This window comes from Leptonychotes weddellii, chromosome 4 (assembly GCF_054177405.1).
Source record: "Leptonychotes weddellii isolate Sample4059 chromosome 4, ASM5417740v2, whole genome shotgun sequence".
Lineage (NCBI taxonomy): Eukaryota > Metazoa > Chordata > Mammalia > Carnivora > Phocidae > Leptonychotes > Leptonychotes weddellii.
In genome coordinates, this window is record NC_138372.1 from 169980367 (window position 1) to 169994616 (window position 14250).

Below are 14250 nucleotides of genomic sequence, written 5' to 3' on the forward strand. Positions count from 1 at the left end.
GCACAGGAGGGGGCTGAGCACAGGTGTCCCCTCAGTGGTCTCGCTGCTGTGGTGCCGTGGGGCGAAGGGGGCCGCCCTGTGTTGGGACCTGGCCACTCTGGAGAGACCAGCCGTGTGGCTGGGCCCCGGCCCCTCCCCCGCGGGCTGGCCTGTGAAAGAACAGGGACAGCGTGCAGCTGCCTCGGGGAACTCGAGAACTGGGGCTGCAGAGGGGACCAGAGCAGGTGAGGCTGACAAGCACAGACCTGTTCTCCTGGGGCTGCGCGGAGGCTCCTGGACAGGCAGTGACCCACGCCAGAGACCTCGTCTGAACAGTCAGGTCTCGTCCGAACACCTCTGCTCAAAGCTGAGAGTCCGTCCCTGGACGCGGGAGCTCCTGGCCCCCGAGCTGCAGATCCCTGGGCGTTCAGCGGGCCTCAGCCGCCCGTGGCAGAGGCGGCCCCGAGCGTAGGCACAGGTGGTGACTGACGTGGCCGCGTCTCCAGGAAGGTGCACAGCCGGGAAATCTGCTTTTCCTTGGTGGGAACTGCAGTCAGCCTTCCTCTGCGTGCTGGAAGGTGGAGGGAGGGGTGGTCCGTCACTGACCGGCAGCTTCAGGCCTCACCGAAGAGGACGGACGGTAGGTTCGGCGGGAGCTAGGACATTAGCCCCGGAGAGTATCTAGCATCCCAGCCCAAGAGCGAAATTAATATCAGAACAAAGGCAGACTGCACCCCAAACGTCCCTGATCCAGGCTACACACTGCAGGAAGAAGCTCGATGCCCCTCAGGCCTGTCTGACGTCTCCAGGGCCCACGCTTCTCTTTAGGGAAACCCCGTCAGGGGGCACTTGAAAGGCAAACCAAGGTGAACGAGCGGTACTGCAAGAGCCCCAGTCTTAGGAAGTGTTCGAGAAACAGGAGCTGCTGGGCCCTGAGGTCACCCTCAAGGCAGGGGAGAAGGCGGGCCCTGGGTGGTCCCACCAAGCCCCAGTTGCAGCGTCGGACCATTGGTCCTCAGGTTCCAAGGCCACGAGTGCCCTGAGAGCACTGAGACCAGGGCAGCAAGCGTGGTCCAACCCTAGCAGCAGGTTGGCGGGCCCTGTGCGGGCAGACCCCCCAGGCTGGACACACTCACCCACACACAGGGCCGAGGCATGGCCATGGGACGGGGCAGCCCAGCAGAGGAGTCCCTGAGAAGACTCACTCTCCCGGAGTGCAGCCACACTCCGGGCCTTCGGGCCACATGAACTCTGATGAACCTCACACCTGGTGGCCAGGCAGTCCAGCGGGGCTTGCAGGTACTGCGGGGGAGGGGGTATAGCAAGGTGGGGGTGGACACACGACCATGAGCCGGCAGATGCGTTGTGCAAGAGACAGCCTGCACTCCTGCTCACCGGGTGGGGTGTGGGCAGCACGGAGGTGGGGCGAGAAGGGGCCGGGTGCTGCATGCCCGAGCCTTCATCTGAGCCTGGGACCTCCTTCCGAGAGGGCATCACTGCCCAGCCGTACTCTGCTTGGTGACGGCAGTGGGCAGCGAACACTCACCCCAGGTTCTGGCTCCCGGGCTGCAGCTGTGGGGAGGCCGGGCTTGCTTCTGCCCTCAGGGACCATCACTGAGAGGAGCACAAGGCCCCTGCTCGGCCCAGCTTCGGGCCCAGATCAAATCAGGGGTTCTGAGGATGCTCCCCGCACACGCCAGCTGCCTGGAGGGAAACTGAAGAGGGAGACCCAGCCCTGCCCAGCACCCCCATCCTGGGAGCTGCGGTCCTCCTGGATGGGTGACTGGCTTGAGAGCCCCCAGGTCAGCACAGCCTCCCAGGACACCCCAAACAATCCTTTCCTTCCCCCTCCCATCCTTCCCGGGAGTCTGAGGGCCTCTTCTTGTAGCTTAATCTTGTTTTGACGTCTGCCTTGGAGGGTCTAAACTAATACACCAAACCATGCCCCTGGTTCCACACAGACCCATGCCCTTGGCCTGACCCTGCTTGGGCCTAGAGAGACCTAATCTCCTTCCTGCCTGAGCTCCTGAGCTTTCTCTTTGTCTCAGGCAAAGCCCTGCCTGACACTGGCCATAAACCTGGACCCTGAACCATCCTGACTCTAACCCCGCCCGGCGGGCTGACCCTTATTCTTGGCTACACTCTGCCTTATCTGTAATCCCAGCCTGAGCTGGATATTGTAGCAGGCCAAGGTCATCAGGACTCCATCCTTGGCCCAGACCCAGTCCCCAGACACACGCCAGACCCTTTTAATCCAATCTGTGTTTATTTTAAACACTTTCCACAGAGGGCAGGCAGGACCCCAAGGGGTCCCCAGACTGGGGGGACTGGTCCTAATCCTCCAAGAGACTGTGTGAGCCAAGGCCTCTCTGAGGAGATGGCTTTGGGGGGTGGGCCTTGAAAGGCAAGAGAACATTTCAAGGTAGGCATTCTGGGTGGAGAAGCCCACCAGGGCCCAGAGAGGCTTCTTCCCAGCAGGTGCAGTCATGCTATCCTCGTTCAAGCCCGGGCAGGGCGCCGGAGAGCCAGCTGAGGGCTCATCTAGTGGATGCAGATGGCGGCACCTCACGCCTGAAACCACAGTGTCACCCAAGCCTCCAGCGGGGAAGTCAGGGGAAATCTGGGGAAAACACGATGCCCAGGAGTGGGGGTGTGGGGGGATGGGGCCAGGCCAGTGAGGAGTGGGACATGTGATGGGGGACGATGGGCTGCTGGGGAGGAGAGCCCGGACAGGCAGGGGAGGCTGAGCCGGGCTGTGCGCAAAGACCCGGGAAGCAGGCAGCCTATCATGGCGCCAGCTCGCAGGGTCGGACCAGTTTCACGGTGTCCCCCACCGGACCCCAGCTCGGGAGGCCAGGTGCCATCCAGGCTGGGAATGCGGGGCACACTCCAGGGAGCTGGGAGAGCAACAGGCCCAAGTGGGGACAGACAGACCCATGGGTGCAAGAGGCGGGGGGGGGGGGGCCGAGGGCAAGATGGTGCTCGGACAGAAGGCGCGGCTGTCCTAGGTCACGTGGCCGTCGTGGCGGTGTGTTCCTAGAGAGGGAGGGTTTGTGTGCATCCAGTACCAGGCCCAGGGCGGCCCTCAAGCGGACCTCTTCTGCAGACCTGCCCCTGCCAGGACTGGCCACAGAGCAGTGCGCTGTCGGACTGGGACCCCAGGTACCCTCCGGGCTGGCTCGGGGTCAGGCTCAGCCAGGTCCCAGGCAGCCCCAGCGGCCTATGAAGCTCCGGGGCTGGAATGGGCTGTTGGCATAGACTGGCAGGGGCCGGGTGTGGTGCCAGAGGCCTGGGCGGAGTTGACGCAGGCGGCGGGGCCGGGCCTGTGCGCGGGCCAGCAGCGCCACCTGTTGGGAGGACACGTGAGCCGCGGCGACCACGGCGGGCTCTGGGTCACTCTGCAGCCGCCCCAGCTCTGCAGGGATAGGGCAGCTCAGGCAAGGTCGGAGGGCTCTCAGAACCCCAGGCCCCTGGCCCTCCACCCAATCCATTCCCATCCACTCCATCCTAGCGCCCCCAGCCTCTCCAGGACCCCATACCCTGGTGAGCAAGCTGGGTCCTTACCCTGGAACAGGGAGTCCAGCAGGTCCTGGCTGACGCGGCCGGGGCTGGTGTGATGGACGAGGAAACCTGGACCAAGACGTGCCTGTGAGCGCTGGCCCCAGGCCCCCATCAGGGAAGGGCTGGTCCAGCTCCCAGAGCTCTGAGCTCGAGGGACAGACACCAGGACCGCCTCACCTAGGAGCACAGCAGCTGCCCTGCGCAAGGGGTCCTGTGGGCTCCGTAGGTAGCCCTGGGTCTGGCTCAGGAAGCTGGGGATGTGACTTGGGCACTGCTGAACCTGGGGGCAGATGGGTTTAAGACCGTGCAGGAGGACCCATCCCACATGAAGAGAAGGTGACAGACGCAAGCCCAGGGCCTGGGGTCCCCTGGGGAGCCCCCAGTGCAAGGCACCGGGGCCTGCGGTCTTAGATCTGCCACCACCTTGGCTGGGAAAGCAAGGAGACTCAGTTTTGGCAGGAGTGCCCTGGTGTATACTGGACCAAGTGGGCAGCTGACCACACCCGATCGCTGTCACTGTCCGCTACTGACCAGGCAGCGGCAGATGCGGCTTAGGGCCTCAGGGCTGTCGTAGTGGGCCACAGTGACCACGTCCTCCAGCAGGCCCCAACGCAGGGCCTGGTCACAGCGGGCCAGGGTCCACTCTGAACTCTACGACAGGGGAAGGGAGCAGGGTTAGGGTCCAGAAAGCGGCAAGAGGTAGCTGGGGTGGATGAGGGGTGGAGGAGCCCAGGGCAAGTGGTCCAGGAAAGACCAGGAACCGGGAGCCCTTGACACTGGCACCCGAGGTCCTTGTAGAAATCCCTGACCTCTCATCTTAGGAGACACACAGGGTGGGAATGGGTAGGACTCGATGGGGACAGCAGTGGGGCAGTCTTGGGGGGCAGCCCACCTCAGCAGCGTCCCGGCTGGGATCCTGCAGGTGCAACAGCAAAGGGATGAGGCTCTGGAGCACCAGCTTCCTCAGGGGGCCGCGGAGGCCCACCGGGAGCCCGCCCCGGCCCCGCCGCACCAGCGTCCCGAGAAGCCCCGCCGCCGAGGCGCGGACCGAGTCCCTGGCCTGCGTGGGAGGGCGCGGTCAGGGCAGACCAAGAACCGGGAGAGTCTAGGGGAGGGCGGCAGTCTGGGCGCTGATCCGGGGGGCCGGGTGGGGGTGGGGGTGCGCGGGGAGGAATGGGGCGGAATGCGGTGTGGGGGCGCCCGGCGGCCTGGAGGGGCGGAGCTTACGTCGTCCAGCAGCCGCGGCAGGCGCGGCCCCAGCTCGGCGCTCAGGAGCCGCACTGGCGCCCGAGGCCGCCGCAGGAGCCTCCGCAGCGCGCCCAGCGCGGCGTCCACGAGCCTCCCGTCGCCCTCGCCTAGCGCACCCAGCAGCGCGGGCAGCAGCTTGCTCACGTGCCGCACCTGCGGGGGCAGCGGCTCGTGGGCGGCCCCTCGCGGCCCCCGCCCAGGTCCCCCCACCCCAGCCCGGTCCCTCACCTTCCCGCGGTTCAGCGCGAGGTGGCCGAGGCCCAGCAGGCCCAGCCAGCGCACGGTGGGCTCGGGGTCGCCCTGCCAGGCCCGGAGCCGCTCCAGGATGGCCTCCTCCCGCAAGAGCCTTGCTGTGGGCCGGCTCTGCAGCAGCTGAGAGAGGGGCCCCGGGGTCAGCGTGCTCGAGGCCCCCATGCTGGCAGCGCTGCTTAGGGGCCAGGTCCACGGGCGCCCCTCACCACCCACATGGAAGCAGGCTCACCCCGGTAAAGAAGGCCATCGCCGTGAGGCGCTGCGTGTCGTCGGGGCTGCGCAGCCGCGGCAACAAGCTCCCGAACAGGCCCCGCAGGTGGTGGTCCGCGTGCGCCACCATGGCACTGGATGGGGCGGAAGTGGGGGTGCTCCCTCCTTTCACCGCCTCGCCCCTCGCGAAGCCTCCACCCGACCACCCTCCTGCCCCGGCCTCTTCCCCGGCACCCCCTCCAGCACCTGGCCAGCAGCAAGACGCCTTCTAGGTGGGTGTGGACTCCCACCAGCCTCCTCCAGCCTCCGGCCTGCTCCATGCACGTGACCACCATACGGCCACCGTCCCCGGTGAGCAAGGCCTTCAAGGCCTCCACGGCGCAGCTGCGGTGGGGGCAGGGAGCAAGCGCGTGGGGAGGGCTGGAAGGGCAGAGGCCCAGCCCTGGCTGCCCTCCGGTGTGGGCCCTCACCTGGCGTGGCTGTGCGGGGGCCCTCGGCGCCATGGGGCCCGCACCTTCGGGGTGTCAGGGGAGTGCCCGCGCCGCGCCAGCCGGTGGAGCTGTGTGACCAGCACGAGCAGGAGGTGTGGGTAGAAGCCCCGCGTGGCACCCACACAACCGGACACAGCCAGCATCTCTCCAAGGGCCCGCGTGGCCTGCGGAACGAGCAGCCCAGCTCAGGCTCTGGGCGCCCTGGACAGAGAACTAGGACAAAGCCTCAGACGCTCCGGCGAGAGCCTGCTGCCCCCGCACCCCTGGGGCCAGACTCTCCGACCCCCTCAGCCCTGGGGGTGGCCCCCCGGCTGCGCTGGCTCGTCACCTACCGCCAAGGCCTCCAGCTCGGGCCTGGCTTCATCCTTCAGTGCCCACAGCAGCTGGACCAGCACCTGCCCATTCACGTGCTGATTCCGGCTCAGGCTGCGCCACAGCTCAGCTGCTGGCTGGGGGTACGAGCACCTGAGACAGGGTCCGACGTGGGGAGTCCCAGGTCAGGGTGGGAGGTGGCCTCGAGGACTCCAGCATGGGGAGGAGGAGGTAAAGCATCCCCAGGCACTCCACCCGCAAACCCCAGAAAAACAAAACAATTGCCAGCTGTGCAGACTGTCTGCAGCTGCCTGGCGGGGCGGGCCCCGCAGGGTCCTGGGGGGCCAGCAGCAGGGCCACAAACCTGGTATTAGACACAGTCACTGTACAGAGCGAGACCCGACATAACTGCTCCCGGGCAGACCGACCAAAGGGCCAGCGGCGTGGGGGAGAAGCAGCCACCCGGCTCGCTCGTCCCCCCTTGGAGCCCCAGGCTGGGCTCCTGGTGTGACCTGGGCGGGGAGAAAGCAGGCCCCCCAAGCCAGGGACCCCAGGCGAGAGGGGTGGGGAGTGGATGGAGGACAGGAGTCAAGCGGAGGGAATTTGGAGGCTCTGCCCCCTCCACATCTCCCCCCACCCCCGGGCTCGCCTCCACCGCGCATCAGGAAGGGGGAAGGAAGCTGCGTGGGGGCCTCAGGGACGCGGTTGCTGGCCTGGGGGAGGCAGGTTACCGGTCCGGGGGCAGGGAGCTTGGCAGCAGCGCACACACCACCTCCCGAGCATGGTCCAGGGCCAGGGCGCTCAGCACCCGGAGGGCCGCCCGCCGGGGCCTCCCTTCGGCCAGGCTGGGCACCTGTGTCCGCAGGCCCCGCACCAAGGCGTACACCTGGCGGGGCGGAGCAGACGGCTGCGGTGTACCACTCTGCACCCCCACGGGGCAGGTGCAGCCCGAAGCGAGTGTGCTTGGCAGGTGCTCACTCCCAGCCCCCAGCCCTGGAACTCAACAGCAGGAGCTAGGGGGGCAGGGACAGGGTGGTGGCTCACCTGGTCCTCCAGACGCTTCCCCCGGGCCTCCAGAGCCGAGGACAGCGTGAGCGCAGTTGCCTGGGTCCCCGCAAAGCCAGCCTCTTCCAGGCAGGCAGCCGTGTACACCGCCAGGTCGGCAAGGGCCCCCTCCTCCCAGGGACTCTGGGGGTCCTAGGGCAGGGTGGATGGGATGCAGAGTCCCCTTGGCTCTCCCAACGCTCTTCCCCAGCACCCCCGCTTCCTCCGTGTGGTCCCCTCAGCCTCCCTCCCCGCTCACCTGATAGGGCCCCTCAGGGGCCGGCTCTTGCCTGCCGGGCAGGGAGCAGGCCTCACTGCCAGCCGTGGGGATGGCAGCTGCACCCTCAGCTTCCACCTCGGGTTCAAGCCCGTGTTCCGGCTGAGGGCCAAGGGAAGAGCGACCCGGGGTCTGCCCCTGGTCAGCCTGGATCCCTTCAGCCAGAGCTGTCAGGGTTAGAGCCCCCACAGGGCCCCCCTGGGACCGGCCCCACGCGCCCCAAGCCATGGCCACCGCACACCGCGAGTGGCTGGATCCAGCCCGTAGCGCCTGCCGCCGGTTCTCCCAGGAAGTCGTGCCCAGGCCTGACCTAGAAGCTGGCCCAGGGCAGGCAGGACCAGGGGAGGCGTGGTGGCGCATGCGTGTGTGCTCGTGCTCTCCCTGTGTGGGGGCTGGGGCGTTCCACAGAGGCACCCACAGGTGTGCACATCAGGGGCCCGGGAAGGGCCTGCGTGCCCTTGCTGCTGGCAGGGAGTACCAGCCTGCAGCTGGAGTGTGTGGGGTCTGCTCTGCCCACCAGGCCCTGGGAAGGGATGATGAGATCCCTGGGATGGTGGATCTGCAAGAAGAGGGGGAGAAGGACGCTTCACCCTGACCTCCAACCCCTCTGGGCGGGGAGACCCCCGGCAGGTGTGGACAGCCCGGAGGAGACCCCAGCACGGTCCAGGGTCCAGAAGTCAGGGCCCAACCCTGAGCTAAGGCCCTGCCTGATTCAGCCCTAAAGAAGCAGCTGGGTCCAGGCAGGGCCTGGGGCCAGAAGCTGGGCTGTCCCCACTGCATTCTGACCCAGCCAGACATCTTGGGGATGAGGATGGTTGAGAAAGGTGTCACCACCTCTGAGCTCAGGCAGGCCTGGGCTGGAGCAGAGGCAAGAGGAGTGCCCCTGCTGCCATACGTCGGGGTGGGCCTTCTGGGTCCTGGCCCGTTCTGAGGTGCCCCCTGCACCCAACACTGGAATATAGGGTTCCTGGGTCCTGGCACAGAGGAAGGGCACAGCTGAGAAGTGGTGGACCTGTGGGGGTACCTGGGGCCTGTATTCTGCCACGTGGGTGTTTGTGAGTCTGTATCTCTCCAAGCCTCATGCTCCCCAGAGCTGGCCTGACCAGGTCTCTGCCCCAAATCTTGTCATGCTCACCTGGTGACACAGGGCACTGCCCAGCCTAACTAAGCCTTGGGATCCAGAAGAGCCAGTCTGGTCAGATACTTGAAGAGGCCGAAGTGTTTTAGGAAGCACCGCAGGAAGCCAGCAGCCCTCCACGCCCTTGCCTGCGCTTGCCCCCTTGTGCTGCCTGGATCCGAGAGGCCCGGCCCCCCCGCCCCACATGACTGAGAACAGCTCTCCCGAGTGGTTTCTGTGGAGCCCGAGTCGCCAAAGCCAGCAGAAACCTGACTAGCTTTGTGCGCACAGAGGCAGCACCAGCCCAGCACCATTCATTTCTTCACTGGCTCTAATGCCACTTTCTGTCCCTTCGTAAGGCTCCCGGGTCAGGCCTGGCTGAGCCCATGACAGATGGTGGAGCCCAAGAGCACAGCGCCCAGTGGCAGAGTCCTGCAGAGTCCCGCTGCAGCGGCCAGAGACACCTGGGCTTCTCTTGGCTTGGCAGGCTTGAGGCGTCCCACTGACTCCTCCGGGGCACTGCCCTTGGTTGGTGTGGGGTCTGGGGCCATGCTTGGATACAGGAGGTCCCCAAAGACCCTCCTCCTGGGACCTCAACCCCACCCCCTGGCTCCCCCTCCCCGGCCTCCTGCAAGAACCCCACCAACTCCTAGGTGGGCACTATCAGCCTCCTTTTCCCCAGAGCCTTGTCCCGTCCAGCCTCAGATCTGGCCCCACAGTCCAGCTGCACGAGCCTCCGACTACCAGCCTTGGCCTGGTGCCTGGCCACCCTCAGACCCCAGCAAAGGGCAGCCTCCCCCGCTCCCCAGGGCAGAGCCTGGGCCTCCCCCAGGGGGCGTGCACCCAGGCTCTGATCCCTGAGTCCAGCCCACCCTTGGAGGCCCTGGGGGTCAAGTGAGCGGCAGGCTGGGTGAAGAAAGGACACACGACAAGCTGTGCAGGACAGTGAGTGACTCATGTTGATTTCAGGCAGCCCCAGCACAGTGCTCAGGAGGACTCTCCTGCCCGCAGTCTGGCCACCAGGGCCTGGAGCTTGTCAGACAGCGCCACCTGTAGGAGGAAGAGAGGATGACGGGTGGCCGTAGGCACGGAGGGCACGCGGGCAAGCTGACCACATGGGCGTGCACCCACCCGGTATGGTGCAGGCTGCTGCAGCCGCTTATGCTCCGGGCTCAGACGGCTCAAGGACAGCTGCGCGAAGGCTCTAGATTCGGCCAGAGATGGGAGGGGCTCACACAGCTGGGGGAAGAGGGAAGGCAGGGGTGGGGCAGTGGTCAGGGTCAGGGGCCAGGGAACTCAGGGTGAAGGAGCAGACTGAGGGAGCAGGTGGAAGCGGCTACCTGTCCCTGCTGGACCCAGAGTCTCAGCAGGGGCTCCACGTGGGCAGGCCTCACTCTACAGGCTCCCTGGGCCCCTCGAGGCCAGACCCTGAGCTCCTGGCCAGCCCGCGGCGGTGCCTCCTCGGCCAACTGCAGCAAATCCAACAGCGGAGACCCTGCGTGCGCGCCAAGAGTAAAGCGGGGGGCCTGGGGACGGGAGAAGGACCGCCGAGGAGCGGGAGGCGTGGGGGGACCTCACCATCAGCGCCCAGGAGCCGGAAGGCAGCCTTGCTCCCAGGCAGCGTCTGTTTCTCGGGGTCCTCGGTCAGTTTCATTCGGGGTTGGCCTCCCACAGACACCAGCTGCAGATGCGTGTGCTGGGGTTGCCGGACCCTTCTCCCCCAACCCCGATCCCTCCGGCCCACCCCACTGGGACCCAGATCCTATCCCGACCTTATAGACGCAGCCCAGGGAAGGCTGGCGGGGACACGTGACCACATTGGTGCCGATGCCAATGACGTTGACCTCACTGCCCTGGACGAGGAGAGAGAAGGTGGCACTGAACCTAGCTGATGTCGGCAGGTCCGGGGCCCTCCTGGCCCCCCTCTGGCCTGCCCCTGCCCGCCCCACCTCCTGGGCCAGCCGGGTCAGCTCCTCCTCGTCAATGTTGTTGCTGACGGCGATGGAGACCGATTCCAGCCAGGGCATCTGGAACCTGTGATGGGCAGCCCCTCAGATATCCCCTGAGGCATCCGGTCACTCTCCCTCTCCAGGTACGCATGCCCCCCACCACCTGACAATCTGCCTTCAGCCACATGGGTCTTGACCTTTTGCTTATGAGCCCCTGGGTGAACCCACCCCTGATTTCCCTGCCAAGGTCCCAATGTCTCTGCTGCGGTAGCAACCAGATCAGATCTACTCACTTTGGGAGGGACAAACTGCTCTCTCCTCTGCCCCATCCCAACGTTCCTGCCCCCAACAGGATCTCTCAGTAGGCATAACCCGTCCCAGGGGACTCACTGGGCCGAAATGCTCCTGAAGACCCTGCGGATCTCCTGGGCCTGCTGCAGCAAGTCACCACTGTCCAATCTTACACCCACTGCTCGGTAGCCCAGCTCCCCCAGGGCCAGGGCTACTGCCAGAAAGTTAGGAAGACCGCTCCTGCCAGCAGGAAGGAGAAGGGTCGGTGAGGGGCCACAGCTGCTCTGCAGAGCCCACCCAGGGGAGGACCTGGGCCTCACCTCTGCACACTGTAGGTGTCCAGCAGGCCCTGGAAGGCCCGGGGAAAAGCCAGGGCATAGGCCACAAAGGCTGCCCGCTCCCCCCGGTGGGGCTCCTGCACCCCCAGTCCCAGATGGGCACACACACGATCCAGCCATGCCTCCGCACAAGCAGCCAGATCCACCCTGGGGCCCTGACTGGCAGCTGGAGCCAACATCTATGGAAAGGGGTCGGTGAAGGCTGGGCAGCCCATAGTGCAGGGTGAGGACTGGCTGACCGCCGGCTGAGGGTCTGAGCAGGGGTAAGGCCAGCACTACCAGCTTCCCAGCACTGGGGCTACCTGCCGGGGGCTCAGGTGGGCAAGGACTGGCTGTGGGGTCTGCCCTCTGGAGCGCAGCGGGGGCGTGAGGGGTACTGACCGGGTCGGGGGGCACCTCAGTGCCCAAAAAGGAAGTGATGAAAGAGTGTGCCAGGGTTCCGGCCAGGGGCACGCCCCGCAGCTGTCCTGCGAGCACATTGCTGCTGCCATCAAAGCCTGAGCCAGGGGGTCAGGAGGGCATCAGGTGGGCATCAGACGGGGCCGGAGGGCGTCTGGCGGGTGTCCTCCTTCCCCGGCCCCTGCCTCCCTCCTCGGGCTCTTACCGCCCAAGTAGCTATAGGTAGAGGCGGTAAGACCCCCATCCGGGCCTTGGGCTCGCCGCAGCCCCATCTCCAACAGCCGCTTCTTCGGACCCGCGATCAGGCGAAGCCGCGAAGCGTTGGTGGCGATGAGGCTATCGGGGACAAGGGAGCAGGGGACCTGCGGTGAGGGTCACGAAGTCACCGCGGACCTGGGCCCCCTTTGCCAAAGGCCCTCCACAGTGGGCGCGGGAGGCCCCTCTCCAGAGCCCTGGCCCCGCGCTCCGCTTCCTGGTTGGAACCACTCCCCATCCCAAAGGCTCGCCGCCCCCCCCCCCCCCGAAGTCCCCGCTCGTCGTCCCGGCGCCCAGCTCCTCCCCCGGGTCTGCCTCCAGGCCGGCGGGGTCCCACCCGGGCGGGGCCCCACCTGGCGTAGCTGACGAGGCAGAGGAGGGGCGTCTCCAGCAGCTGCACCACCAGGAGCGGCCCGCACACCTGCAGCAAGGGCACCTGCCGCGGGGGGGGTGGGGGGGCAGTTGTCAGCTCGGCGCCGCCCGGCACGCTCGGGCCCACGCCCTCTGCCCCCCGCTCACCCTGCAACTCACGCCGGGGAAGGCGAGGGAGCCCTCGGGCAGAGCCCGCACCGTCACATCGGAGCAGTCGAGGGCACGAAGGTGCTGGAAGAACGCGGGGTCCGTGTCGGGCGGCAGCACCGAGGCCAGAAACTGCACGTCTGGGGGTGACAGAGGCCCTCGTTGGCTGGAGCTGGCGCAGGCCGTGGAGGACTCGTCGGGGCTGGGACCGTCGGGGGTCCTGGGAGGCTGTTGGGCCATGGGGGACTCTGGTCCGGGGCTCTCAGGCGGGGGGTGGGGGAGGGAAAGACGCGTCTAGGTGGCAGGTGTCCAGCAGGGTCGTGGGGGCTGGCCGGGCTAGGGTGGAGCTACCTGCGTCCTGCAAGCGGAAGGCGCGCAGGAAACGCACGCAGTCGCGCAGCCCCGCGGCCAGGGCGAAGGCGCCGCCGAACGGGCAGCCCCGGAAGAAGAGCTCGAACTCCGCCTGCTCCCGCGCCCGCCCCGCGTGCCAGTAGCCCAGCGCCATGGTGGCCTGGTAGAGGTCGGTGAGCAGCGGCCGAGCCGCCGCGAGCGCCTCGGGGTCCTGCTCCGCCGCCATTCCGCTCCGGCGCCCGGACTCCGGCCCGCGCCCCGCCCCCGTGACGCCCCGCCCGCCGTCTGATCGGGGCCCCGCCCCCTGGCAGGGCAACTATCGCCGCGGGGCCCGAGGCCGCGCTAGGGCCACGCCCAGCCTGCCCTGGGGAGGGGCGGCAGGCGCCGGGGACTCTAGAATCTGCTCCGAGGGGGCCCGTCGGTGGTGCTGACAGAGCCATCAAGGGGGGCAGTCCATTCCCGTGCGGTTTGGGCCCCTGGAGGGCACCAGTTCAGACCAGAAGTAACCACAGCCCACACCCTTTGTCCCCAACTCAGAACGGCTCTCACCAGCCACGCTGGCCAACGGTTCAGGGGAGGGGCTGCCAGGGCCAAGTACCGCCCAGACAGGACCGTGGGCACGACTCCACAGGGCGATTTATCACGGGCCTGCCCAGGGGGAGGGGCAGGCCCCAGAGCAGACACGGGCAGCGCCCTGACGCTGGAGCAGCAGGGGCCTCATCTAAGGAATCAGCCAGGCTCTGTGGACATGCTGGGGGGCCTGGCAGGGTTTCCCACAGGTCACACTTGGGGGGCCCATGACTGTGGTCACAGCAGCAGGGCCAGACGGCCACTGGAACCTTTCTTCCCTGGACACTTTTGCTCCCCAGGGGTCAGCTCAGCAGCGAACGGAACCCAGAGGAGGCAGAGTGGAGAGGCCTCCTGTGCCTCAGGGGGACCGGCAGCCCCTGCAAAGCCGTCAACGCATGCTCTGTTTCTGGCTTCAACAGCTTGAACCTGGTGTGGTACTTGTAACCGAGGGGTGAGTGCCATCAGGAGGGCAGCCAAGAGGCAGAGAAGGGGCAGACGGGGAGTGAGCACAGCCACAAGAACGCTGTGCAGAGACCAAGAAAGGGGAGGATGGTGCTGGGCCCCAGGGTCACTGGCGGAGAAGGAGCAAGACAGACGGGGGCCCAGCTGGGACACTAATGAGACGCAGGCCAAGCGTGAGGCCTGGAGCTTGGCCGAGCTGCTCACTGAATGTGCCCGCCCCCTGGGCCCAGACGAGGACAGGAGCCAGAGAGTGCGATCTCAGTCTTTAATGGCTGCAGGGCCTCCCACACCCAGGCCCGGTGCTCGGGCTCAGATCTTGTTGAAAGCAGCAATGTCGACACTCTGCACCTGAGGAGGAGGGAGGCCAGTGGTCACATGGGGCCCAGTTTCCCGAAGACCCACCCACTCTGGCCACCTGCCTGGTCAGGGGTTTGCTTGGGGGCCTGGCCACTCACGTGCTCCTCGAACTTGGTGATCTCCTCCTCCAGCAGGTCGGTCCCCACTTTGTCGTCCTCCACCACACACTGGATCTGTAGCTTACGGATGCCGTAGCCCACGGGCACCAGCTTGGAGCCCCCCCAGGTCAGCCCGTCTAACTGGATGGAGCGCACGCAGGCCTCCAGCT

At 66.8% G+C, this 14250-nt stretch overlaps 2 protein-coding genes and 1 long non-coding RNA gene across 8 annotated transcripts; all 3 read right to left on the minus strand.

The window, feature by feature from the left end:
• Nucleotides 1-16: 16 nt before the first annotated feature.
• On the minus strand, nucleotides 17-9293 carry MROH6 (maestro heat like repeat family member 6). Of its 3 annotated transcripts, XR_014144473.1 has the most exons (15): nucleotides 7357-9293; nucleotides 7098-7250; nucleotides 6785-6939; nucleotides 6074-6206; nucleotides 5721-5905; nucleotides 5497-5634; nucleotides 5270-5384; nucleotides 5017-5160; nucleotides 4768-4941; nucleotides 4433-4600; nucleotides 4072-4191; nucleotides 3718-3820; nucleotides 3544-3609; nucleotides 246-3394; nucleotides 17-149 (listed from the first exon to the last, which is right to left on the minus strand). XR_014144473.1 is itself a non-coding variant. In XM_081816655.1 (14 exons), the coding sequence occupies exons 1-14, from the start codon at nucleotides 7732-7734 to the stop codon at nucleotides 3171-3173; spliced, it is 2256 nt and encodes a 751-aa protein (XP_081672781.1). In that variant the 5' UTR covers nucleotides 7735-9293; the 3' UTR covers nucleotides 162-3170. The 3 variants fall into 3 exon arrangements, 1 of the variants encoding a protein (XP_081672781.1); XR_014144474.1 differs by lacking the exon at nucleotides 4072-4191; XM_081816655.1 differs by lacking the exon at nucleotides 17-149 and having other exon boundaries at nucleotides 162-3394.
• Nucleotides 9294-9427: 134 nt separating this feature from the next.
• NAPRT (nicotinate phosphoribosyltransferase) lies at nucleotides 9428-12863 on the minus strand. Of its 4 annotated transcripts, none has more exons than XM_006745416.3 (13): nucleotides 12594-12863; nucleotides 12255-12382; nucleotides 12077-12159; nucleotides 11674-11804; nucleotides 11451-11566; nucleotides 11052-11248; nucleotides 10831-10971; nucleotides 10441-10525; nucleotides 10264-10344; nucleotides 10070-10172; nucleotides 9832-9986; nucleotides 9623-9730; nucleotides 9428-9541 (listed from the first exon to the last, which is right to left on the minus strand). In XM_006745416.3, exons 1-13 carry the CDS (start codon nucleotides 12817-12819, stop codon nucleotides 9479-9481), a joined length of 1617 nt encoding a protein of 538 aa, XP_006745479.1. In that variant the 5' UTR covers nucleotides 12820-12863; the 3' UTR covers nucleotides 9428-9478. The 4 variants fall into 4 exon arrangements, 3 of the variants coding, with proteins under 3 accessions (XP_006745479.1, XP_081672782.1, XP_081672783.1); XM_081816656.1 differs by having other exon boundaries at nucleotides 12243-12382; XR_014144475.1 differs by lacking the exon at nucleotides 9832-9986 and having other exon boundaries at nucleotides 12243-12382.
• Nucleotides 12864-13876: 1013 nt separating this feature from the next.
• On the minus strand, nucleotides 13877-14250 carry LOC145721008 (uncharacterized). Its single transcript, XR_014144476.1, has 2 exons — nucleotides 14081-14250; nucleotides 13877-13973 (listed from the first exon to the last, which is right to left on the minus strand). It is a non-coding gene; the product is annotated as an uncharacterized LOC145721008 (long non-coding RNA).